This window comes from Drosophila guanche, unplaced genomic scaffold, assembly GCF_900245975.1.
Source record: "Drosophila guanche unplaced genomic scaffold, DGUA_6, whole genome shotgun sequence".
NCBI classification, from domain to species: domain Eukaryota; kingdom Metazoa; phylum Arthropoda; class Insecta; order Diptera; family Drosophilidae; genus Drosophila; species Drosophila guanche.
In genome coordinates this window covers 13,765,299-13,790,671 of record NW_022995743.1, presented here as the reverse complement: position 1 = coordinate 13,790,671, position 25,373 = coordinate 13,765,299, and the positions used below count along the sequence as shown (strand labels likewise).

The 25,373-nt window shown below is 48.6% G+C and overlaps 2 protein-coding genes across 4 annotated transcripts in view; both read left to right on the top strand.

The window, feature by feature from the left end:
• The window catches only part of LOC117580255 (nephrin), a 58,847-nt gene that overhangs the window by 9,895 nt on the left and 23,579 nt on the right, over nucleotides 1–25,373 (top strand). For all 3 annotated transcript variants that reach the window (XM_034266698.1, XM_034266689.1, XM_034266706.1), the window contains exons 2-16: nucleotides 5,154–5,504; nucleotides 12,354–12,506; nucleotides 14,430–14,603; nucleotides 16,691–16,844; nucleotides 16,912–17,048; nucleotides 19,257–19,424; nucleotides 19,504–19,635; nucleotides 21,907–22,043; nucleotides 22,935–23,088; nucleotides 23,171–23,308; nucleotides 23,530–23,694; nucleotides 23,761–24,039; nucleotides 24,123–24,404; nucleotides 24,463–24,886; nucleotides 25,007–25,173. In XM_034266698.1, the coding sequence (XP_034122589.1) occupies nucleotides 5,154–5,504; nucleotides 12,354–12,506; nucleotides 14,430–14,603; nucleotides 16,691–16,844; nucleotides 16,912–17,048; nucleotides 19,257–19,424; nucleotides 19,504–19,635; nucleotides 21,907–22,043; nucleotides 22,935–23,088; nucleotides 23,171–23,308; nucleotides 23,530–23,694; nucleotides 23,761–24,039; nucleotides 24,123–24,404; nucleotides 24,463–24,886; nucleotides 25,007–25,173 (3,015 nt within the window). The remainder of the gene's footprint in view (nucleotides 1–5,153; nucleotides 5,505–12,353; nucleotides 12,507–14,429; nucleotides 14,604–16,690; nucleotides 16,845–16,911; nucleotides 17,049–19,256; nucleotides 19,425–19,503; nucleotides 19,636–21,906; nucleotides 22,044–22,934; nucleotides 23,089–23,170; nucleotides 23,309–23,529; nucleotides 23,695–23,760; nucleotides 24,040–24,122; nucleotides 24,405–24,462; nucleotides 24,887–25,006; nucleotides 25,174–25,373) is intronic.
• LOC117580270 lies at nucleotides 19,775–21,022 on the top strand. Its single transcript, XM_034266716.1, has one exon. It carries the CDS (start codon nucleotides 19,802–19,804, stop codon nucleotides 20,936–20,938), a length of 1,137 nt encoding a protein of 378 aa, XP_034122607.1. The 5' UTR covers nucleotides 19,775–19,801; the 3' UTR covers nucleotides 20,939–21,022.

Below are 25,373 nucleotides of genomic sequence, written 5' to 3'. Positions count from 1 at the left end.
GGGGGGGGGGGGGGGGGGGGGGGGGGGGGGGGGGTCATTGGAGGTGCAAACAAACAATGCCACTAAACTTCCCACCAGAAACCGCAAGTCAAGAGAGTTGAGGGAAAGCGAAAACTCCGCCAAATGCCACAGCTAATTGCGGCTACGCAACTGCACCACCTGTGCCCCACCTGCCGGCGGCAGACATTGCGTGTGGCTGTTGAGCTCTTGTGAGAACCCTGCCACAATTGGAGGCAAGAGCATTGCACCCGCACCGAGCCAGCGCACTTGCAACAGGTACAAGCTAACGAGTCGGCGATGACCGCACCAGCGGAAACACTTACCACCGCTAGCCACCGCACTTGAACTCGTCAACAAGTTGCGCAGCAGTTTCCCGCAGAGTTTTCCACCCCACACAGTGGTGCCACAAATGTTCCAATTAGAAAAGAAACGAGTAATCAAATATAAGAGAGAGAGATGCAAAAGTTCTTCATCAGAAAGTTCTTTAGTTTTGGCCTCATATTTGCAATGGCTTTTCGGCTGTTCATCGCATTGGGTCTTGCTTCGGGAATACTCTACTAAAATATCCAATTAAAAGTACTCGTATTCAAATATAACATTATGCTCTATGCTGCCACAATTTGCACAAAAACATCAACGGATTTCGGTCATGTCACAGCCGCGAAAGGAATGTTGTGGTGCAGAAAGTTGAACCCCAAAACACGAAATCATATTTTAATTACGACAAAGAACCCCAAAACAGCGCGCCACCCAGCCAGGTGACTCCCAAACGGCGTGGGTAATAAATAAAATAAAATCTAAAATAATATATATAAAACAACAAATTTGCAGCATTTTGAACAACAAAGCTGCTGGCGCTCCACGCAGCACAAGTGGAAAATTGTCTGCCACCGCTGTTGCTGGTAGGTTGTTGCAGGTTGCTCCTTGTTGCAGCTTGTTGGTGTCCTTGGGTCGCGGGTCGAGAGGCTGCAGGTGCAAGCTCGACCAGCAGGTGGCGGTTAGCTGCTTTTACTCAGTTTTAATAAACGCTCCATCGTTGATGATGTTAATAATGCTGCTGCTGCTGCCAGCGGTTCCTTCTCGTCCTGCCGCATTGTTAATGTAGATGAACTGAGATGCAAGGAGTGAGGTGGCTGCCTGCTGCCTGCGGTGCGGCAAAGTGTTGCCAGTAATTGCAATTTGTTGCTTGCCACTGCAGCTGCAGTGGAACTGGAAACAATCTAACTTGGATTTCCATTAGGGCCCACAGACAAATCATTTCGACTTTCCTCTATCTCTCCTCTCTGCAACTCTGTAATGCGATGCCGCAGCTGTGGGCAAAATCTGCAGAGACAATTCCTTCAGCTGTAGCCCAAATCGAGGAGGCTCTTCGTTCTTGTCATTCAGAGACCACCCAGAACCGCAAAGACTGACACGATTTAGGGGCCCAAGAACAAAAGAAAAATTCGTTTAAGCTCCAGCTCAAGGATCTCTTAAGATCGGATCGAATTTTAAATTTTAAACTCTAATAAAGGGAGATCGATGATGATGCCAATAGGGAGTGGCACGTTCCGCGTGGCCCAATGCTGCTGGCATGCAAGTAGAATGCGTCATGCAGGGTGCAGGGTGCAGGGTGCAGGATGCAGCATGCACCATTAGAACGGAAATGTCGCTCCAACTATTGTTATATCGTATTTGCACAAATGCTGCGCTATGTCCTCGTAACATCCTCTGCTTCCCATGCAAATGCCAAGCACGTTGCTGACAAGGGGGCGTGCCGCAAGCCAAAAAAAAAAAGCCAAAAACGAAGAAAAGCAAGAAAGCGCCAGCCAAGACAAGGCGGCAGCTCCTCCCCCCCAAAAAGACTTCGAGCTGCTGGTTCGATTGATGATGGTGATGCTCCGCTGTGCTGCGACAATATGCTGAAGCAGCGCAATTTTTTCCTATGGCTGTTCTTGGCAGCCTACGTGTGGCCACGCCCACAGTGCAAACCAACAACAACGAAAAAGAAGATAAAAAGAGCTGGAATAGGTGGGTAGGGAAGTGCGTTCTATTCGCTTCTCTCATAATCGTCAAATTAATACGCGTCGTGTGGGAAATATTTGCGCCAGGCGCCAAAACGATGCTTGGCAACCCTCTAGGGTTGCCATCCACCAAATCCCGAAAACGTGAGAGCATTTAAAGCCAAAGCGAAAGCAAAAACAAATAAAACTCAAGTGCTAAATGTGTGAAAATGTGGCAGAGCAGAGCAGAGCTCTACGCGTGTGTGCGTGTGTGTGTTTCTATGGCAACTGGATTCGGTGGCAAGGCTACTCAGGTGTCACTCTGGTTAATCCGATCCCTGGCGGCTTAATCAGCTCAGGCCCATGCCAGATAACTGCCTGGAACGAATCTAATCAAGGGGCCAGCTAGATGGGCGAGCTGGGTGCCCGTCCACACATCACTCTTGACTCGGGCTGGGGCTGGGGCCATCAAATTTCAGTCATAACAATAACACTGATAGTCCTTTGCTCGTAAAACAAGACCCAAGCCAGCGAACCCTTTTATTTTTGTTTTGGAGGGCACGAGGATGGATGGAACTCTGCTCTGGCCGGGATTTGTCTGCGTCCATGGCTTTGGTTCGGCCTCCTTTGCTCGCATGTGCTGTTGTTTTAGCCCCAGCCTAGGAAACAATCAAGAGAACGCGACACTAAAAACCACACACACACACACACACGCACTCGAGAGAGGCAGAGAAATTCGACAATGGCACTTGACGTTACCCGAAGGAGAAGGAGGCAGTAGCTCTGCCAGAAGCTGCGAGGTGGAAGGTGACCGGGAGGCAGGTCAAAAGGCGTCGCCTAAAGCATTTAAATCCTTTTCGCACTTTCTGCTGTCTGAAGCTGCTGCTGCTGATGCTGCTGCTGCTCCTTCCCCTACACTTTCTTCTGCTTGTTGCGTGTGAATTTCCATTTCGACTATTTCCGAGGGACGACACCCATGTGCCGTGACGTGGAGTTGGGGGACGCTTCACGCTTTAATTTCAACTTTATGGGGCTTTCTGTTTTTTTTTTAGGAGGTTAGGAGGTTCGTATAAGGCCGTAAAATAGGAATTTGCTTTATTAAAATATTTCGCTTGAAAAATATGAGAGACAAACGAGGAGGACGCTGAGGAAGGCTAAAAGAAGTAGCGGCAAATCCGCTATCACGGACCCAAGGGCGCCAATGTAAAATGTGAGCGTTCCCAGGGGGAAAGGGGGCAGCCGAGGGCGTAAAGCGAAAGTATTCCTCCAAGAATGAGGTAAAAATTTACTCAACTATGAACTCTAGCCCCACCCCCACCTCCATGTGTGTGGGGGGTGTGTGTGTCTGGGAAATAGGCAAAAATTTGCGACAGGCCAAAGGTTATGTTGATCCTTGTCTGCCGCTCCTGCGCTGCGTCTGCTCCTGGCAAGGGTTCCCAGGTCCTTTAGCTTGCTCTCTGTCTGTGTTTGACATACCTCCCACCCTCTCAGCCCCTCTCTGCAACAGCCATTCGGAGAAAATTTATATAAATTGCCAGTAATGCTGCTGGCTGGTTCGACAACATCTATCGTGGGGCATGGACGTGTGGTGGGTGCCTTGAACGCGAATTTAGGGGGTGGTGGCAAATTGCTGTTGTTGATTTCCCGAGCTTGTTCTTGCCACATTCTTTTGCCAAACAAATTATATAGTGGGGGAGGGTTGCAAAAAAAAAGGGAAAATAATGAAATCGTAAAGAGTTTGGCAACGAGTGAGGGCTCCAAACGCTCCATCCAGTCTGTGGATGGGGGAGAGGGTGCTGGAAGATATTTTTCCTTATTTAAAATTCATTTATGTCCTCTCTCCGCTCTCCATTATGCACACTACACACACAATGGTAACTCATCACTGTCCCTCCCACGCTCTCTATTCTCTCTCTCTCTCTCTCACTCTATTCCTCTTTCCCACTCTGTGCTCGCTTTTCTCGCACAAACCATTCAGACATGATGCGTATGCAAATTGTGGGCCATATTAATCATTGGCAGAGTTCTGGTTTTTTTTTTTGTTTTTGTCCCCGAGAGAGGGTTACCAGATGGTGGGGTTAGGGGTTACCAGAGGGCTTTTGGCCAGATTTAATACTGCATTTTGTAGCTTATAAATAAACAGAGAAAGAGATGGCAAAACACACAGCGAAAGAGAGAGAGAGAGAGAGAGAGACTATGGTCTCTGCTAGTAAATTTATGAAAACGCGAATGAAATCTCATTCCATAGACTGGATAAAGGCCACCCAGTAGGGGCAAGGAGCTGGAGGAGCTGGAGGCAGGAGGCAGGAGTGGGTGCTGACAGGGTGTGACAATGCTGTGTGTGGCAACAGGGATAGCTGAGTGGGGAGTGGTTTTTTTTTTTGCACTGCACAGGACACTAAAAACAACTGCCACTGCAGCGTCAGGCTCGGCGTTAAATGCTTTTGTTGATTCTAGATGCACGACTAGAACCACAACCAAACACTGTCCCTGCCTCTGCTCCTGCCCCGCGCGCACCGGGCTCACAATTTAATAGTTTCGGCGTCGGCCAAAAGAAATGAACTCCAAAAACTGCAGACTGCAATGTGTCTTGGCAAACAGACAACGAATGCGGATCCGGACACGGACACGGACACGGACCACACCCACAATTGCCTTTTGTAAAACGGCAAACGCTTTTTGTGTTTGTATTTCATTAAAAAAAACGGACCCCTGCCCCTGCCTGTCGGGCGTGAGAAGAGGAGAGAGGGAGGAGAGGGAGAGAAAAACTTCACCGTTACGGGGAAAATGGTCAAAGTTCGGCTGAGTCGGAGGCTGGAGCTGGAGCTGGAGCTGGGGCCTCGGGACTTTGGTAGATTTTGTATAGAGCAGTGGCACAGGAAGGACCGGGCCTAGTGGTTCTGTGTGAGGAGAGAAGATTTTCCCGGTTTTATTGCGGTCAGGATACACTTTGAGCGGGGCTGCACTGCTCTTTGAGTAAACACACATTTCATAATTCATCAGACGACGACTGTCCGTGATAGAAAGTCACGTTTTTAATAGAGCACCCAACGGACCGAACGGACCCAACGGACCACGGACCAAAGACAACAAATGACCCCAAGGACAATTAATTAACTGCATCTCTAATGAATCTCATTCTGTTTGTGTGCTTTTTGTGCTACATTTCAGCTGTCATCGCCCTGTCCCTGACAGGCCTCGCCCCCTGCCACGCCCAGCAGCAAAAGTTCCGCACCACGCCCCACGATCTGCAAGTACTCGAGGGTGCCGAGGCCATGATGCGCTGCGAGGTGACCAATGTGGCCGGAGCCGTGCAATGGACAAAGGACGGCTTCGCCCTGGGCTTCTCCGCCGTGATCCCGGGCTTTCCGCGCTACTCAGTGCTCGGCGACCGGAAGCAGGGTGTCTACAATCTGCGCATCTCGAATGCGTCCATCAACGACGATGCGGAGTACCAATGCCAGGTGGGACCCGCCCGCCTCAACTCTGCAATCCGAGCAAATGCCAAACTGACAGTCATATGTGAGTACATAAATAATGTTTAGATAGTTGCCATAAGAGTTCCCAACCAATGCAACTTGATTATTAAATTTGGAACGCTGTCGACGCAGTCGTATCCATTCTATCTAATTTCATTCTATTCGTATTTGTAATCAACACCCAGGATTGTTCTTGGTCTGACTTGCATTTCAAGTAGAATTCAAACTATATGTACATTAACAATTTCCATTTCGAAATAATATTATCAAGAATTTCTTACCTTAGAAGAAGAATTTACGATGCCATGCAATTAATTTCAATAACGATGAAAACTCTTAGCAGCAGAGTTCGGAACTTTTTTTCTGGGTCACTCTTTACCGCTCACTCTGCAGCTGTCTTCTCGTTCCATTCCACTGTTTTCTGGATCTGCAATTAATTTAAGTAATAAATACAAATGAATTTGTCACCAGGGGCGCCACAGCCAACGAGTCACACATACTCGTACACACACACACGTACACGCGTCGTGCTCTTTCCTGCTCATTGCACCTAGTGAGAATTGTCGCTTCAGAAATTTAAATGCGATGCTCCCTTTTTTACCTATCCCGCTGCCCGCATCTACCACCACATTTCCACCAGCCCCGCTTCGGCATTTGTCGCTGTTGCTGGCTGCTGGCTGCTGCGATGCCGGCAGCATTTATTGTCAGCAATTTGCAAAAGCAACAACAGCAATAGCAAAAGCAGCATGAGAGGAGAGGAATTTAGCGCAGTTTATTGCTCCAAGGAGCTAACGAATCAAGGGAGAGAGGGACGATAGAAACTGCACAGAACACTACTGCTGGGGTGGGGTGAGCGAGAAGATGCGGTAAAGTTACAGCTAGACAGAACTCTTGGCTACAGCCAAGCTATATCAAATGGAAGGTAACGGGAGTTGACTAACATGCAAAGAAGATATCAAAGAAACAGAGAACTACCTTACCTTGCATAAAATATACCTTGGATGCAAGCGCAAAACTGAAGTGAAATGAATTTTTTCCCTGGTGTTCCTGTTATTTTTTTTTGGGCCTGTTGCATTATTGTTGTGTCCGCCTGTCGAGTAATCACTTTGAGTCACGTATATACATATGTACATGCATATGTACACAACATATGTACATATGTATGTCTTGTTCTTATTGTTGCTGTAATTTCTGAAGTTGTTGTAATCACTCAAGAAATTGCTCCACATTTGATGACAGCGATACTCATTTGCTGCGCCTCGTTTGTCTTATTCCGTTTCTCCTCTCCATTCTAAAGAAATTCTTTGCAAGAGGGTGGGAGTTGAGTAGATGAGGTGAGATGCTCCATGGTCTCAATGTCCGTCCCTCCCTCTTGCCACATGTACTACGAGGACGTATCAAGCCCCAAGGCCCGCCTCGCACACACTTTCCCCAACGCACAACCACCCACCCACTCACACATCCATGCGCATGCTTAATGACGTTTGTTTAGTTAATTACGCGCCATGAGCTGTGACAATGTGGATACATATGTATGTACATGTAGGTGTGTGTGTGTGTGTGTGTGCAATTTGAAGCCCAAGAATTCTCGAAGGAGCGTAAAAGAAATCAAGAAAAAAGTGAAACAAATCTATTACAATTGCGCCGAAGTTCGTACTTCCTTTTCATACATCAAAATGTATACTCTATGTACGTACATAAGCAAAACTAACCTAAAAAGCTTCCTCTGCATTGTCATAATTCACTAGTTGGCCAACACATAGAACCTTCTGTTAGGGTATACGTAGTATGTGCCGTACATCTCATGGAGCGAGACTTTAGGTGCTGCGGTGTGGGGCGATGTGTCTTGGCTTGTTAGTAATTTTACTGCTGGTGTTGTTGCGGCAAAAGGTCGCCTGCTACTCGCTCCTTGCACGGAATGTTTGTCATAATTGTGGATACTTGTGCGAATGCCGTGCCATTCGCCCTTGCTTTGTAAGAGAAGGGAATTCTTGTCTGGGTCTGCCTTTGCTCCTGGGTCACAGTGGAGAGATGACATGTGTCTGTCCTCCAGTCTCCTTGGTATTCGTTGCTACAAAGTGGGCGAGCATGTATGGACTATGTACATGTGTGGCATGGAATGGGGCACGGGCACACGTGCTACATTATTGCAGCAATTAGCCAAAGGGAAATGTGGACAAATGCGTAATAATTCAATTAAGTTCGAATTACATTAAATTGATTTATCCCCAAAGGGGATGTCCACTCATTTCTGCACCAATACCGTAGTGGCAGTGAATTTCCCACGGAATGTGCCACAAAAAGTAGCCACAAGAAATTTTTCATTTCTGTCTGTCCTTTTGTTTTCCACCGGAATGCTGTTCTTTGACTATTTTGTGAATTAGATATGGAAATATATTTAATTTACTGCAAAAGTCCCAACCATAATAATTTCAAATAATTTGCACAAAGAAATAAATGCAAAATTTAAATGTTAAATGTACCCGAAACGAAATTCTAAACTTTCCAAGAGCTTCGGCAATTGAAATAATACAAATTGATTGATTGACTTCCGATTCCCCTTAAGTTCACCTCTCCCAAGTTGGTTCAGCGGCTAATCATTTGTGTCAGGACTCGTGATTTGTATTCTTTTTTGTAATAGCAGTTGAATTATGCATCCTATCCACCACATTCGTGTCTCATAATTGGTAAATTCTTTTTTTTTTCCATTAAAACTTTGACCAGATGCTGTATTAATATTTAAATGCACTCAACTTTAGTCCTTGCCCAAATTTAATTTGTAGACCAAGTCGCAAAGCTTTTGTGGGAGCCAATTTGGTTGTAACCTGGTCCCGTGCTTATGTAAAAGTTTTTAAATTATTCAACCCACATATACTCTCGCACAAGGTGCTGTATGTACATGTGTAGGTGTGTAATATATGTACGTGAGGGCGCAATTAGATTATAAGTTTGGCAAAGTAAAGAACTTTTGCACACAAAAGTCTACCTGCAAATTTATGGAAATTTACAGAACATTTTCGCATGCCATTAATTTAAAAATAAAAATTCCAGAAAGAACAGAAGCCCCAAAAAAAGAAAATATGGAACTAGAATAATGGAGCTAAAAACACATATGCCGCAAGGCTCCTCCATGTCCAGGATGGGTCCAGTTGGTCCTGTAGTCCAGGGAAGAGTTGAAACTTTGTACTGCAGCGGAATGTACGGACAATGGCAATGCGAAATCCAGGCACAGAACGGATATACTTGCACCACATTCACAGTCCCTCCCCCCGAATTACACCTCTTCAAATTTATATATATTTCTGAATGGAAAGCTGCACAAATTTAAGGCACACTCGGAGTGGGAGTGGAAGGAGCTACTTCTACTAGCTCTACCGAATGCCGGATTTTTGGCCAATAGACGCACTTCATTGATTCTCAAATGTCTGCACATTTTTCACACACACTGTCCCTCTCCCTCTCTCTCCCTCTCTCTCTGCATCTTTTGCTCTCTTTCTTCTTGGGCCCCTTGTCTTGTAATTGAAGTGCAAATGAGGAAAGTTTTCATCTCTCGGCTTTCCCGAAGAAATATCGCCCAGCATTTGTTATGTGAAGCTGACCTTAAAGCCAGTCCATGTCCATGGACCCCAAACGCCTTTGGGGCCGCACTTTGGGTGTGACTGAGTCCCGCGATGGCTCAAGCAACCACTCACACTCCCACCATCCAGCTGCTGCCTTCAAAAGTTGACGTCAAACGAAAAAAAAAAAGGATGGCCAACTCGGGCTTTTCTTCGGGCGATGGACTGGACGGGGTTAGACGTGGCTTGGTGGCAGGACAGGCGGAAGGGCTACGAAAGTATTTCTGCGCATAAAACTTTTATGAGGCGTACTATTAGTGGGTTAGGTTAGGCGTTGGGGAAGAAGTCCACGTCCAGTGTTCATGGCAAATTGCACTTTGTGTAGTCCTTAGGTGGCAGGCAATACGAGCAGCTGGAGCTGCCACTGCCACCAGCACGCGGATGCTCCTAGGAGCGCTATTGCATCCATCGATGCATTCATTATTAGATGCCAACCAATGCATTGGTTAGAGACACTTCTGGAGCAATACAAAGGGCACAAAAGTAGCTTTCAAAGAGCCAGAAGAAAAGACTTCCTACGTCATGGAATACTGCCACTGATGCTGCACTCCCACTGAATATCCTGGCACCATGGCTGACGTGTGAGTTGTGAAACTTGCTCAACAAAATGCAATCAACTTTTTTTCAAACTGAGAATGGATCCAATAGACTCGATCAACTATCAAAGACCTAGAACCAGGTACTGTTTCAAAGGCTGATAGCAAATAAAATAAAAACAAAACTTTCAACTAAAATGCTCTCTGGACTGGACAATGGCCTTGGCGCAGCTATTTCCCAGCAAAACAAATTCCATAAACTGGCACAACACCTTCGTCGATGAGTGGTCTGCAGTGTTGTGGCATCCACTCTCTTTAATGCATTCAATGGTACTTGAAGTCCTTCAACCTTTGGCCAAAACCTTATCAGTTCTGTTCCACATTTGCTGAAACGAAATGAAAGCCCCAAAACACAATACAACATACCGCAAACCCACCCACCGACCGCCCAAGTCATGCATATGTCAATAGTCAAATACAATTTGCATACCAATCAAAATACAGACTCACACACACGTATAACCCATAACCCTGCCGGTACGATATACCCCTGACCCAGCCACGATTTGGTTAACTCAGACCTGCTGGTTAGAGACACGGACACGGACACGGACACGCTCTCCGGCATAAATCAAGTTGCATTTGCCATGAAAAATCATACGAGCATACGCATATTGTGCATACAATACGCTTTTTAACTATGCAACGCACCGCATGCACCTTCGTGTGCCACATTTTGTGGCGTTCGCTCTGTTGTGCCAAATATTATGAATTTTCAATGCACGTGGCAACCGACGTAACAACCCGGTGGGGCGACACCAAATTTCGGTGGCACAAAGCCTTAAGTCGGAACTGTTGCATGGCTGAGGCCAGGCTGCCTGCCAGATGATCCTCATGTATCTCTGGTATCACTGGCATCTCCCACGGCATACAGCTTACAAGGAGAGTGCAGCTGCACATATCCAGCTGAGACGAGTCCTTCGGCATGGATGGAGCAGTATTTGATTGTGTTTACTGCCAGGGGAGAACGCAGAAAAGCGTGTGCGAAATATTTCAAATTAAAAAGAGATTTTTGTTTCCAAGTTTCCAAGAGACAGAGAGAGAGAGAGAAAGTGAAGCTCTGCGGCTTTCACTTTAATCAAATCAATCAACTATTCTGCTTAAACAAAACCGACTTGAGGCGCCCCAAAAGTTGTTGAGCAGCAGCAGATGGCCGCCCCATGAACGAAAACTATGTAAAGCTTATTAAATATGTACAACATTCCACCTTTGGGATGTCCTCAAGGGATTTATCTGGCGATATGTATGCTCGGAAAAGGACACCGAAAACCATGGAGAGCCACACACAAATTATGCTTATGACATCGGAATCCACACCCCACTGCCACTCATCCAGCAGGAATCTGGTTGTGTGTGTTTGTGTCGTGCCACTTGATTGCGGAATTTCATTTATGTATTGGATTTGTGCATAATAATTGAAGGACCCCGTCGGCGATCCTAAACCAAATCAAAGGAATAAACCTGTTCGCTTTGCGGTGTTGATTTCATATTGCGGCTCCAGCAACAGCAATTACCACTACGCATGGCAACAACCCACCCTATGCTGCTGCCTCCCCATCCAATTTCCCATGCCCCTTAACAGCAAGGAGCACAGGAGTACAGTACCGCTCCAGCCAGCTCCTTGTGCGACATTAAGCATTCATCTGGCATGCAACAACTTCTCTGGGAGCGGACGGAGTTCGTGGAGGCAACAGACGGCAACATATGTTGCATGTCAAATGCAGAACTTTCTTCACTTGAGGCAGCAGCCTGGCTTGCGCTACACTGAGCGAATTTACACATCTGGCCAACAAAATGTAACAATGAATCGCAATTGTGGTTTTTCTTCGAGTGTGTAAGGCATGTTGGGTGGTTTGGGGCGCGGCATAGGCACCTGCTTAGTGCTGCACAAGGAAATGCAATGGCAATGGCCAGGTACTGGTTCTGGTTCTGTTTCTGGTTCTGTTTCTGTTTCTGGGTACCCAAAACTCCTTCAGGTGGCATTAAAATAATGCACACGTGCACTTAACTTTATCCACGTTGCTCCGTGTTTGTGTTTACCCCATGCCCCATGCATTCGTTTGTTTGTTTCTGCATTCATACGCGTGCAACCACCCACACGCCACAAACAACGACGACTCGGGGCGGGGCATTGTTTCGTTGCCTCGTCGTGTATATTTCAACAGTTTGCCAAGGCACAGGCACAGTCACAGACCTAGACTCTGGCTACCACTCGGGGGACTCCACTGCGGGTGTGCAAATATTGAAACTCATATTTGAACACATTAACGAGGGGCACAGAGGAGAGCAGAACAGAGTAGAGCAGCGAAGAGCAGAGCGGGATCTGGCTGCCTCTTATGTAGGTTTTCCAGGACATGTTCCAGTCACAGCCTCCATACGGCCATTCAACCTGTTCCCGCAACAACAATGTCGTCTCTGTTCTCTCATACACAACCACACACACACACACACACACACACACACACACAGACAGACAATGCATTAGGCATTGCCACGCCCATACCCATGCCACGTGAGTGGCAAGTACATCTGTAATGCCATTGTGACCATAATGAGCAAAAGCTCTGTTGTCCTTTGTTTTGACTTCAGGATATACATGTACATAATATATTCTATATACCACCCATACAATATACTTGGTGCAAGCTCTAATCTGTTCTCTGCTTCTGCTTCTTACAGCTCCGCCTGCCTCGATCGAGATCAAAGGCTACAGCCACAACTCCAAGGTTGAGGTGCGCGAGAATCAGGACCTGCAGCTCAAGTGCATTGTGGCGAATGCAAAGCCGGCGGCTCAAATAGTCTGGTATCGCGGCAATGTGGAATACAAGCCAGGTTGGTAGTTGTTCAAGAATAGATTCATAATTTAAGGTGTCAAAAAAGTTACTTAAAAGTAGCCAGAGAACAACAAAAGAATACAAAAATTTAAGTAATTAAAACACAACTTTTGGGCATTTATTTTATCAGTTAAATTTCCGAAATATCCAGCCAACGAACTCCACTACGAGGATTTTCTATGTCTTACGCTGCTTCTGCGAATGCGGATTAGGGTTAAAATGAAGTGGAAAATGAAATTTAAGTGGCCATATTTAATGGCATTGTTCCAGATGCTAATTTCGCTGCAGAATATGGAACGAAAAGCGTACGATTATCTGTGCGGTGGTGCGGCAAGGGCGGGGTACCGGCTATTAGCAGGCATAAAATAAAACACTAGAATATACAATACAGAATACGAAATGTGTAAATGGTTTTTTTTTGGGGGGGGCATGCCCTTATCCTCTTCGCCATCTGCGTGGGATAAGTGCGGATGAACCGGTTGCCACGTGAAGGTGGGGCCAATGGTGCTGTCAGGCTGTCAACCGCTCGGCCATGCCACATGTGGAGGCTATGGCACGATGAGGGTAGGCTCTGACACGGAGACAGGGGGTAAGCGAGAGGGAGGGAGAGTCGGGGAAAATGGACGTTGACTTTCGGCTTGATGACGGTGCTTAAATAATAATTTTATACTCCAACATAGCGACGACTGTCGATGTTTTGCCCTTATCTGCTCAGATGCTCAGCTCTGTGGCACGGTGGCATGGTTAGGTTATGCCGTGTTATTCTGCCTTGTCATTTAGCCGCTGCCGGGCAGTCGGCAAACGGCAAATTGGAAAACAGAGCCTGACGGCCACGGAAAATATGGAAAAATGCAAATGTCAGCATGGCTGAAGGATACCATGGAACCATCACACGGTGTTTAGCCTCCGCCACCGACGCCGCCTTCACGACTTTTAATTTTCATAATGATTATGGGTATGTGGACAGACCCCGCTCGTTACATGTGGGTGTGGGTGTGGGTGTGGGTGAGATGTTGGGACCCGGATGATGCCCCTTTTTGTGGGTGGTGGCATGGTGCTGTCATTTGGCGACTAACGAAATCATTTTAGCACAACTGGCGCGTTAAAAACGCTCCAAAATGCGAAGCTTACGAGTAGACAACAACGACAACGACAACGACGACCATGACACAGCAAGGATGATGATGATGGAATTTTCTTATTATTTTTATTTTTTATTTAGGGGATAAACATATAAAAAACAAAAGGCCTTGCACGACCTGCACTTCCCCATTGCTCCCCAAACAAAAAAAAAAGAGAGAAGAAAGAAAGAAAATTCGCAAAACGGCGTTAAAATGTAGGAAAAATCCGCAAGGAAATGTGGACGGCGGAAGGAAGTCGAGGAAGCTGCATGATGAATTATGTTTATGACGCAATATGTTGCGGCAGGCAGGCAGGCAGACAGGCAGGAAGGCAGGAAGGGTCCGAGCCAGCGTCCTGCAACAGGACAAACGAGGGTTTACGACAATGGGCAGTTTGGTAGGGAATGAGGTTCTGGTTCTTGTATCATTTGCAAGCTGTCAGAGAATGGAGGGGCAGGCATGTGCGCCCTGGCTGTGTCTGTGTTTCTGTGTGTGGCAGGAAGACGCGTAAATGGCGGTTAATGTGCACAGACGGCCAGCTCTGTGGTGATTACCCCACAGACAGGGCCACGAACATGGTCCTGGGGATAGTTTGGTGGTGGGTGGCAAAGGCATACGCCACTCATTTTTGAGGGCCAATATTTTGTTTTGCAGCGCAGATGCGCAGGCCGCACCACACTCACAATTTATAACTGAGCATGATGTCAGAAATATATTTGAAAGCCTACCCCAAAAAGGGGGGCCATAAACCCATTGAACTTTCCACTTAAACATCATCCTTTTTTGATTTTTTGTTGCAGAAAAACGCGATGACCTGGTGGAGGAATCGATACCGAAACGATGGACAACTACGTCAAGCCTGAAGCTGAAGCCGGGCTCCGATGATGACTATACGGAATATACGTGCCAGGCCAAGCACAAGGCCCTCTCACCGGACATGCCCATGCGTGCCACCGTGCAACTGTCCGTGTTGTGTGAGTAGCCACAGCCACAGCCACAGCTTCCGCATCTACCGATTAGAGTGGGGTACCCGCGCGTCCTGGGGTCCTGGGGATGCGACCTCATTAGCTCTCTCATTTTGAGATACAATTGAACAAATGTGCTGCTGTGTGCCTGTCTCTGTGTGTGTGGCAACGGCAGGCTGTGCTCAATGGTGATTTTTTGGTTCCACATCGATACTGGCACGAACACGGGAAAGAGCGCCCCAATGCGGCTGGCTGCCATTTAGCCATCAAGGCCGCTAATTGCACAATTGGCACGCGTATTAATTAGTTTTTAAATTCTAATGTGCCACACAGATGTGCCAAAGAATCGTGGGGGCATGGCCAGGAGAGTACTCTTATTGATTGTGGCTACACCTGCAGCACCCGCCACGCCATAACCAAACGCACATTCAAATTAATTATGTTTTGTTATTTATGCATAGGCAGCTGGCAAATGGCAAATGGCAAAATGGCTCTTTCCAGCCACCCTTTCTGGGCCATTTCCTGCAGCGTGCATTGTAATTGTGGAAGCTGTATGGGGGGGGGCAAAAAGAACCGAACAGAAATCTCTTTACGCTGTCTGCATCGCATTGCGGGGCAGTGTGTGGCAGAGCTTTATATTCTCTCACACTCGTTTTGGGCCTTAATTATGACGCTATTATTGTATCTCTTGGCCCGGTCAGCAGCCCTCACTGTCCATTCTGGCCCATTCTGTCCTGGCTTCCGTCGTGCAATATTTCAAGTGATTTTAATTTAATTTTCCGCTGCATAACTGCAGGGACTCACAGCACCTGCCTGCCACCAACTGCACTCCCCATTATACGCCTATCTGGCTGTGTGTCTGTGTGTGTGTGACAGCTTTTCTGCCTCATCTGGTTGCTCCTCCTGCTCCTGCTGTTGATTCAACACGGTTGACCGCTTGTCAAATTCTGATAAAGAACACCTGTAGCGGAAAATATGCATTAAGAGAATTGTGCGAAAATCTGTGTGCCATTTCTCCGAAAAGCCCGGATAAGAGGTGGCCGTTTCAGCAAAATTATTCGACCCCATGGAACGTATGGATAACGGAATTTATTTGTGCAAAATTTCCCAGTGCCATACAAATTTCCCTATAGTCAATTAAAAATTGTTTCCCCACTCATATTACAGCCTGCTGTGCCGGTCCGGTCCGGCCCGGTCCGCCCGCTTGTCGTTGTCGTTGGCGCTGTATTTTTCTACTGTTTTGTGGTATTTTACACTATTATTAACCGCCCAGCGTGGCGCCCTCGCAACAACAACAAGTAAACAAGCACAGAACGCCCCCAAAAAGGCCAGGAAAAGCCAGAAAAAAAAACAACAACCACCAAACTGTTGGGTGCCCTGTGAAGACCGAAGCTATTGATGCTCTTAAGCCAGTGCGCCCCACTCCATTCCTTTGAAAGTCTTTCAATGAATACTCAATACATGCTTTTGCATGTGACGAAGGAAACGACAAAGAGAGCACTGTGAAAAATTGTTTTTGCCATTTCCTGCTTGCTGCTCACGAAGGAAACGACAAAGAGAGCACTGTGAAAAATTGTTTTTGCCATTTACTGCCACCTGATCGTCATCTCTCGCTTGTCTCTCTGTGAGCCGAGAGAGCGTCGAGTTGGAGCGAAAAAAGCTTGCTTTCTCGTTCGCTCTACCAGACTTCTGGTAACAACAAAGAAAAGAGAGCGCAGCGCAATGTGATCTCTCTCTCTCTCTCTTCAATGCAAAGCAGTAACGGGTGTCACCAAAGTATATTCTGTTGCTTGTAACTGTAAAAAAACTACAAATGCAAAATACCCTTGTTATCCAGTGTATTATATAAATGAGAGAAATCGAAAAATAATGCATATGACCGCACTAGCGATTTACATGCAAACACAGCAATTAAAAAGTGTACAACAATTGGGTTTCTCTCGCTCTGCCACATTTCGCTTTTGCTTTAGTGTAAATTGAATTTATTTGCGGGTCAACAGCAGCAGCAATAGTTTGCAATTAAATATGCCAACTGTAAACACAGAAATGCCAAATGAATTCCCCCACCTCTGCAACATTTACATTACATTTTGCAGATCCCCCGGGGCCGCCCTATATCGAGGGCTATTCGCAGGGCGACACGCTGAGGCGTGGCCAGAGCGTGGAGCTAATGTGCCGCAGTCGCGGTGGCAATCCGCCTGCACAGCTTATTTGGTACAAGAACGGATCCCAGATACGCATGGCCTACAGGTGAGTACATGGTACATATCATCGGCCTATTTATAATATATCTTCTGCCTATCCCTCTGTCTCTTAGAACCGCTGGACGTTTGTCGGAGAATATTTATGCGTTTACCGCTGAGGCTGGGGACAACAAGGCCCGTTTCCGTTGCGAGGCGAGCAACGTAATGTCCCAGACGCCGCTCAAGGCGGAAGTGGATCTATCTGTCCTGTGTAAGTAGAGGAACGCCTAATGCCCTAATGGAGCCATCAAAGGATATCGTCTCCAGCAGACAGCTGCGGGGTTAAATGCCTAATTGTACATAGGACTCATATTTATGCGCGCAGAAAACGCGAGGCCTGGCATGCCAAAGGGGTATCTGATAGTGCACAGGCCTCTCAAAGGCATCCAACCCATACCCCACCCCCACTCATCATGCATATTTGTGCAGACGGACAGGATGGAGGACCTCCTCATCTGTGTGTGTGTGTGTGTGTGTGTGGATGTCAACAGCTAGGGATGCCTGCAACATCCTCTAAATTTCACAAGACCTCGGGTACAGCATTTGGCACGCGACACACACACAAAGAGAGAGAGAGAGAGGAGGGAGGGAGGGAGAGCTGACGTGTGTGTGGAGAGAGCCGGATGCATGACAGAAATAAGCCTTTGCTCTGCTCCAGTCTGCTGTTGCTTTCTTTTGCAATTAAGCTTAAGTTTGCACTTTGAAAGCCTCTCTCTCGCTCTCGCTCTCGCTCTCTCTTTCCCTTTCTCTCGCTCTATCTATGGCTCTAGCCGTATCCCTTTGCCACTTGGCTTTGTCAAATCAAGCAATGCAAATTCTTTTCAAGTGCCAAATAGCGTTGGCAGTGGCTGCCTTGCTGCCTGGCTGCCTGCGCTTCAGCAGCTTGTTAGAGTTACAACAATTGCAATCAGGCGACACAAAGCCAGCGCGCAGGCTGCTGGGGGGAGTCGCGGTGCCAAAGTCGTTAGCGACACTTCGGACAGACACGAAAGACGGACCCAAGCGCATATGCAACTGCATCTTCATTCTGCTGCTACTTATGCATGTACATGTGTGTGTGTGTGTGTGTTTTTTCTAACATGTAAATGAATGACTGAAGACTGTGTAGACTCTCTCCAGCACTTTGGGGACTAAGCAACCGCTCGACGTGTGCCACTGCGATATTCAAATCTGAAGTATCTCCGCAGTCTGCGCTGAAATTGGCATCTTTTACCTGAAGCAGCGAGTCTTTAGGCACACGTTGTGGCATGCCACACATGCAACATTACCCTCCATTAAATGCCCACTCCGTGAGAGTCCTCGCGTGAAGCGAAAACTTGTCCAGTCTTTGTTTATGCGCATACCAATCAGAGTGGTTGTTGTGTGGAGTCAGGTCAGGCTTCCATCTTGCCCCAATCTTGCACGTGTGCCACATTTGGGGGCAGAGATCCGGCTGACAGCATCAGATGGGCACACACACGCTTGCATTATTTATGTATAACGAATGAGTGGCACAACTCCTCGCAAAAACAACAAAAGAGGCAAGACGTGCCCACTAGCCCCCACGATATCCGGATATCTGTGTCTAGAATGAAGATGTACGGCAGCATCACGGACCGACGAAGGATGCGAGAAGTTAGGAATTCATAATGTTTATTTATATGCGGAACATCCATCGAGAGTGCGAAAGGCAGTCGTCCCGCCATCGCATCTCATCTCAGCATCCTCCGTGTATTTGAAGACAACGAACGGCAAACACTGCGTATGCGTAATATATGCACTTATCCATCAAGAGAGGCACCACCAGAAGCAGCAGCAGCAGATGCTGCAGCTGCAGCTGCAGCTGGCACTTCGCCATTTCGAGACTGGCATTAGGTAATAGCTGCTCGACGCACAAACCGGCAATGGGGAGCCACCACACAGCACGGCAGGGACACGGCAGGGACACGACGGTTATACGGACGGACGGACAGACGGACACCTGTCAGTCACTCAGTCATAATTTGCATACACTAGGTACTGGTGTGGCAGATGCAGCAGCAGCAGCAGCAGTCTCTCTCCTGCCTCAAGCAAAAGCTCTTAGAGAGCTCAAGTTAGGCTTAAAGGCAGGAAAGAAACGAAGAACGGGATACCCTTGCTAATAAATATTGCTAGGGCACTATTGCACTTCTAATGAGCCGCAAAGGCAGAGTTTTGTCTTTGCAACACCCAACTTATTAATAACTAGTGTAATTATCGAGAAACTGTGCTTAAGGTTTAGTTCAGAATACCCTTAGAAAGTGTATAAAGCGCAGGAGCACCGGAGGAGTGTCTAATATGCCAAGGATAGCTCTCCATAAGTAGCAGTCTCGGGAGCCACGCGCTTCTTGTGAAATATTTATTATTTCGCCGCAGTTCTGGTAGCTCTCTTCATTATCCTATTTCTTTGCCACACACTCAGTTGCACCCACGCACGTCACCGTAATGGGACCTACAGAGGCGCGCGTCGGCGATGTTGTGCCACTGACATGCAACACAGCGCCATCGAATCCACCTGCGGAGATCAAATGGATGGTGGGCGGACGGCAGGTGCGCAACACAACCTTCAGCAAGATTATCAGTCCCGAAGGTAAGTGCTACCATAACCCCCTAACCATTCTACATCTACATCTCTGCCTGTCTGTCCTTGTCGCTGTGTGTCATTGCAGGCGGTTGGACGAGCACCTCCAACATCACCGCCATTGTGGAGCCCCACAAGCGCTCCCTGGTCGTCATCTGCCACGGCCTCAACATGCAGCTAACGGAGAATGTGGTCTCCACGCACACGATCAATGTTCTGTGTAAGTTACCAACCAAAATGCCACCCTCTTAGCTGTAGTCCCACGGGAGGCGTCACCTTTTAGTTCCCTTCAAACAGGATCATGGCAGATTGTGTCAGTTTTTGTTTCGACATAGAAGTTCTCTTTTGTATCTTTTCTGTTTAGTTTTGTGTGTTCTTTTTTGCAAATGGCAGAACAGCCGCAATATTCCGAATTTCCGCACTGCGTGACCGAGTCCACGCGGGAGCTGGTGCGCATGGCCAAGGAGGCGAAACTGGCCGCCGATCTGGAGGCCAGCAGCAAGAAGGCAGCGCTCAAGAAGGCGGCGGGGCAGAAGGCACACCGCATGCCGGCCATGATGGAAATGTATAAGAAGATGTGGAAGACGCATCGGGAGCGGGTGAAGAGGGCCGTCAGCAAGCTGGACTCGGAGCCGCCCAGTTTTCAGGCAGCTCGTGTCACCGGCATCAATGGGCTGCGGGACGAGGCGTATGTGTTCATGAATCGCACAAAGCAGAACATTCAGCTGCTGGTTGAGATTTCGCGCATAATGCGCACCCACGGGACGGTGAATCCCTTTCGGTACGAGCAGACGTACGCCATGTCGGGCATTCCGATGGCCGTTGCCAATTTGGAGCGGCTGGAGCGCGAGAACAAGGATCTGGGCAAGCGCCTTCTGGACGTACAAAGCGTTGTGGACACGGGCCTCGACAGGAAGACGCGGCACGGCCAAAAGCCAAAGAAAATCGTGGAAATTCCCCTGGAGCTGCCCCTCGAGGCGCTGGCCAAGTACAAGGACTTCAACATTCAGCTGCCGGAAGCCGATGCGGAACGCAAGCGTCTCCTCCGGCCGCGCATCTACTTCGACATGTACCTAAAGGATGCCCGCCCTCTGGGCCGGATTGTGGTGCAACTATACACGGAGGCGGCCCCCCTGGTGGTCCTGCAGATGGTGCGCTCCTGCCTGTGCAATCAGGCGAGCAAATTTCTCGTGAAGCGCCTCTTTCCCACTCTCTGGCTGGAGGCGGACCTGCAGCTGGCGCCGGACTCGCTGCTCCACCAGCCGCTCGAGTACGATGCCAAGGTGATCGATCATGGCCAATACAATAACGTGCTGTCCTTCAGCAAATCGCACTGCTCGGGCTTTCCCGAGCGCCTCTCCTTTGCCATATCCTTCAAGCCACTGACAGTCGTAAATGGCACACGTGTCGGCTTCGGGCGCATTGTCAAGGGCAGCAAAATCTGCGAATGCATCCAGAGCTATGGCACCAAGAATGGCAAGCTCAGCCGTGGACTGCTCTTCACCAGCTGCGGCCTGCTCTAGGCAGCTTTAAGGATACCCCCAAAATCTCTCTGTGCTTATCGCTCGTCACGAAATTGTTTGTTCGATAAATCCTTGATGTCTCTACTCGTTTTGCTGGTCGTTTCCTATATTCACACTTTATGCTCCAGCGGACACAAATAAAGGTCCAATTAGAGGCTACATGGCCGTCGCCACACAACAAATGCAAGTGTCCTGCGACTCCATTATCCAATGTTAGATGTCAGTCTTCATTTGGCTCAATTATATGAGGCATTTTGTGTGGGGGATAACATGGGGTAAGGGCAAATAGGAATGGGAGATTGGGTTTGAAGACGGTGCCACCAAAAAGGGAGAGCGGAGGAGGAGGAGGCGGAGTGCTTTTCGTTGGCTTATTAATAATTGCGATTTTTGGTTTCGGCTTATCCAGTCGGCCAGCAGCCCTCCCTGATTCATGTTTGTGTGCGCTCTCGGGCCTCCAGCAGCGCTAATTAATTTCCCTGACCAACAGCACAGAGAGAGAGAGAGAGAGAGATTTACACTGTGACCATCCACAAAAAAGCACTGCCCAGAATGACTAGCAGGCCCCGAAGGTAATGAGCAAAAGATCCAATCCAACACGGCCGCGCCTCCCTACTCGGACAGAGCACTCCACGAGGCATTCAAGGGAGCCTTAAGGATGCGGGCACCCTGCAGATATTTGTACTTTATGCGCGGCAAATTAAATAATTTTAATTTTTATTGTTTGCTCCACAGCGCTCCAGCACGACACAGCGGTGGGTCCCTGGTCCTAGTCCTTGGCCATTTTCTTGTAGGCCATAAATTGTTGGCCTCGTGGCCAAGTTTGTTCCTTTCTTTTTTTGGGTGTGTAGCTGCTGCTCTTTTGTTGGTCTTGTGTCTGTTTTTTCTTTCTGTCTTTCAGTTTTCTTTCTGCGGCGACAAACGTTTTTCTCATGTCACATTTTGCTCTTTGTTTGTTTTGTCTTGTGCAGATCCTCCCGCACCGCCATTAATTTCCGGCTATATAGAGGGACAAATTATACCGGCTGGCTCTGTGCAAAAACTCCTTTGCGTTTCATCAGGCGGCAATCCGTTGGCGACGCTCACGTGGTACAAAAACGACAAGAGGGTGAGTGGAAAGCTTCCCTTTTTTGCTGCAGCACAAACACACACATAGACACATAGACACATAGACACCCGCACAAGGAACAGCAACAGAAAGCACTATCAACACCCAGGCCACAGCAAACATCCGCAAAACAATAATGGCGCTTTTGTTGACCATTTCCGCTTCCGCTTTATGGGCTTAAAGTGCTAATGAGGCCACCCACCCAGCAGCCGCCCGCCACATGCTATCTGTGGGCCCCAGGGCTCTTTGAGCGCGAGCCAGCAGAAAGAACCACGGAAAACATTGGAGGTTTCACACCTTCCAGCGCCAACAGCATGTAGTTATCATAGAGATAGAGAATGTCCGAGCTAGAGCGGGGCAGCAAAAGCAGGACATCAAATGCATTCCGTTTAGATAATTCGATATTAGATATTCCGAAATAAATCAATTTTCAACTGATTAAATTGAATTTAAATACTTCTGCATTCAAATGAAATAACAATAATTATTTGCATGTGCCAAAATAAGATTTTGTGTCAAGTTTTTCATGCTGAATGTTACACACAAAACAGAAACATATATTTTCACTTGATAGTTGAGTGATTTTAGAACAGAATACGCTCCAAGATCAGGCTGCAGCTGCTTGTGATGCATGCCACAAGCGCAGGGCATAGTAAACAGCAAACCACAGCTGCTGCTGCTGCCTGCATATTTATACAAGGGCTGTGTGGCAGTTGCAGGTGCGACGACTCCCCACGGGGAGTTATCCGTGTCCACTGTGTGTGCCCACAGATGAAATGACATTTTAGCCACAATATTAAAATGCAATGCACCCATGGAGAAAACACAACACACGACCATAGCTCTGCGACCAAAACAGTAACCAAAAACGCTTCCTCCCCTCCCCACCAGATCAATTCGGTGATACGAGCGGCAGACAAGTCTGTTTCGGCGGAAATCACCATCCTGGCGAATGTGACGGACAACCAGGCGCAGTATCGCTGCGAGGCCTCCAACAGCGCCACAGAAATTCCACTCTTTCAGTCCACGACGCTTAGCGTGCATTGTGAGTAGATGCCGAGACGACCATTCCACATTATTCGTGGCTCTATATACGCCCTCTTGCTCTCTTTCGTGCTCTGTTGCAGTTGCCCCGGAGACGGTCAAGATACGCATTGAACCGGAAGAGCTGCGACCTGGCATGCAGGCAGCCATCATCTGTGACTCCAGCTCCAGCAATCCGCCAGCGAAGCTCTCCTGGTGGAAGGATGGCATCCCCATTGAAGGTATGTACCATGTGTACCATGGCCATTTTGGCAATTGGAAATTTGCCCATTCGCCATGGACTTGGCGGCGCCTGTAATGCACTTTCCAATCCCCTTCTGTCTGTCTGTCTGTCTGTGTTTTGCTGCTGCTGCTGCTGCTGCTGCGAGGCGTTGCCACGAGACAGCATCCGTTTTGCTTGCCAGTCACTAAAATTACGCTCTGCTTTTTGCTCTATCCACAGGCATTAATAACACATCCAAGCCGGGGCTCTGGGGCGGCACAGTATCCACGCTGGAGTTCAGGGTAAACATCACACAGGAAATGAACGGCGTGGTCTACACTTGCCAGAGCGCCAACGAGGCATTGCAGCGCAGCGTCCACGAGGCCATCAGCCTGGATGTCCTGTGTAAGTCCGCTAATTGAGCAATTAGTTAAGAAAGATCCCAATGTGGACGAGCCTTCTTCCCCTTAGATCGGCCCAAGTTCGTGCCACCGCCCTCATCGACAGCCGTCGGCGTGGAGGGTGAGTCGCTCCAGGTGGCGCTCCAGACGAAGGCCAATCCGACAACGGTGGAGTACAAGTGGACCAAGGATGGCAGCACGATACCGCAGGGCGGCGAGCATCGCATCTTTGCGGACGGCGGCAGCCTCAACTTCTCGCGGCTGCATCGCGACGATGCGGGGGTCTACTCGTGCAGCGCCAGCAATACGCAGGGCAAGGCCACGCTGAACATCACCGTCGTGGTGGAATGTGAGTGTTGTGTGGAGAGACGGGAGACGGGAGACGGGAGAGTCACGAGAGGAGCAATAATAATCGTGGTCTCAATTCTACAGATGGCACCACCATTAAGGCCGTGTCGGAGAACATCATTGTGAATCCCGGCGAGGACGCGATGCTCTCGTGCAGCGTGGAGGGGAAACCGCTCACCGAGGAGCATGTGAAGTGGGAGCGCGTGGGCTATGACATGACCGTCAAGACATCGACGACCTTTGCCAATGGCACCTCCTATCTGCACCTCAAGAATGCCCAGCGCGAGGATGTGGGCAATTTCCGTTGTGTGGCCGACAATCGAGTGGCCAATCCCACCAATCGAGATGTCCTGCTCATTGTCAAATGTAAGTTGCAATCTAATCAATGCCGCACCCTTTACCCCCCCTCCGTCTTGTGTTGCAGTTGCTCCGGAGATAACCAAGTCACCGACCATGATGCGAGCGGCCAGCGGTACGGGGGAGCGGGGCAGGCTGCCATGCCGTGCCCAGGCATCTCCGAAGCCGCAATTCATCTGGCGGCAGGACAAGAAGGATCTGCCCATCAATCGCACCTACAAGTACGAGGTGGAGGAGCGCAAGATAGACTCCCTGACCTACGAGTCCGCCCTCATTGTCGACAAGGTGGCGCCCGCCGACTACGGGGCCTACGAGTGCATTGCCCGCAACGAGCTGGGCGAGACCATTGAGACGGTGCGCCTGGAAATTACCTCACAGCCGGATCCACCGCTCAGCCTCAACATACTGAATGTGACCCACGATGCCGTCACTGTGGCCTGGACACCTGGCTTCGATGGTGGCCTAAAGGCCTCCTATCGTGTGCGCTATCGGTATGTGTCAATGGAAATGAAAGAGGGCAAGGGAGGTCTAATGCACACTCCTGCATACCAACCACTGCGAATCTGCAACTGCAACGGCAACGGCAACATCATCTCATTTCTCATTTGCAGAATCGTCGACCGGGAGCAGTACAAGTACATTGATGGGCTGCCGAATAGCCACAAGCTGACCATCGCCGGACTACGCATGGATACACTCTATCTCTTCTCGGTGATGGCATGGAACGAGCTCGGCCAGAGCGCCTACCTGCCGGACCTGACGCGGGCCCAAACCAAAGGTAAGCGCACCCTGGCCCTGGTACTACACTGCCCTGACTATGCGGAGTAGTATTGAAAATAGCCGCGAGTCCTGTACTCGAATCTGTGCTCCTGTCCCGATGCTGACATTGATTTATGCAATTCCGCCAGAAAGCTACATGGCCGGCCGGTAGGTATCACAGCGATTCAGCTGCCGCACGGCTTATACAGCGGTCTGGGC

Bases quoted from the DNA above. Each gene is read 5' to 3' on its own strand.
- LOC117580270 (XM_034266716.1), top strand. From the start codon at position 19,802: ATGGCAGAACAGCCGCAATATTCCGAATTTCCGCACTGCGTGACCGAG.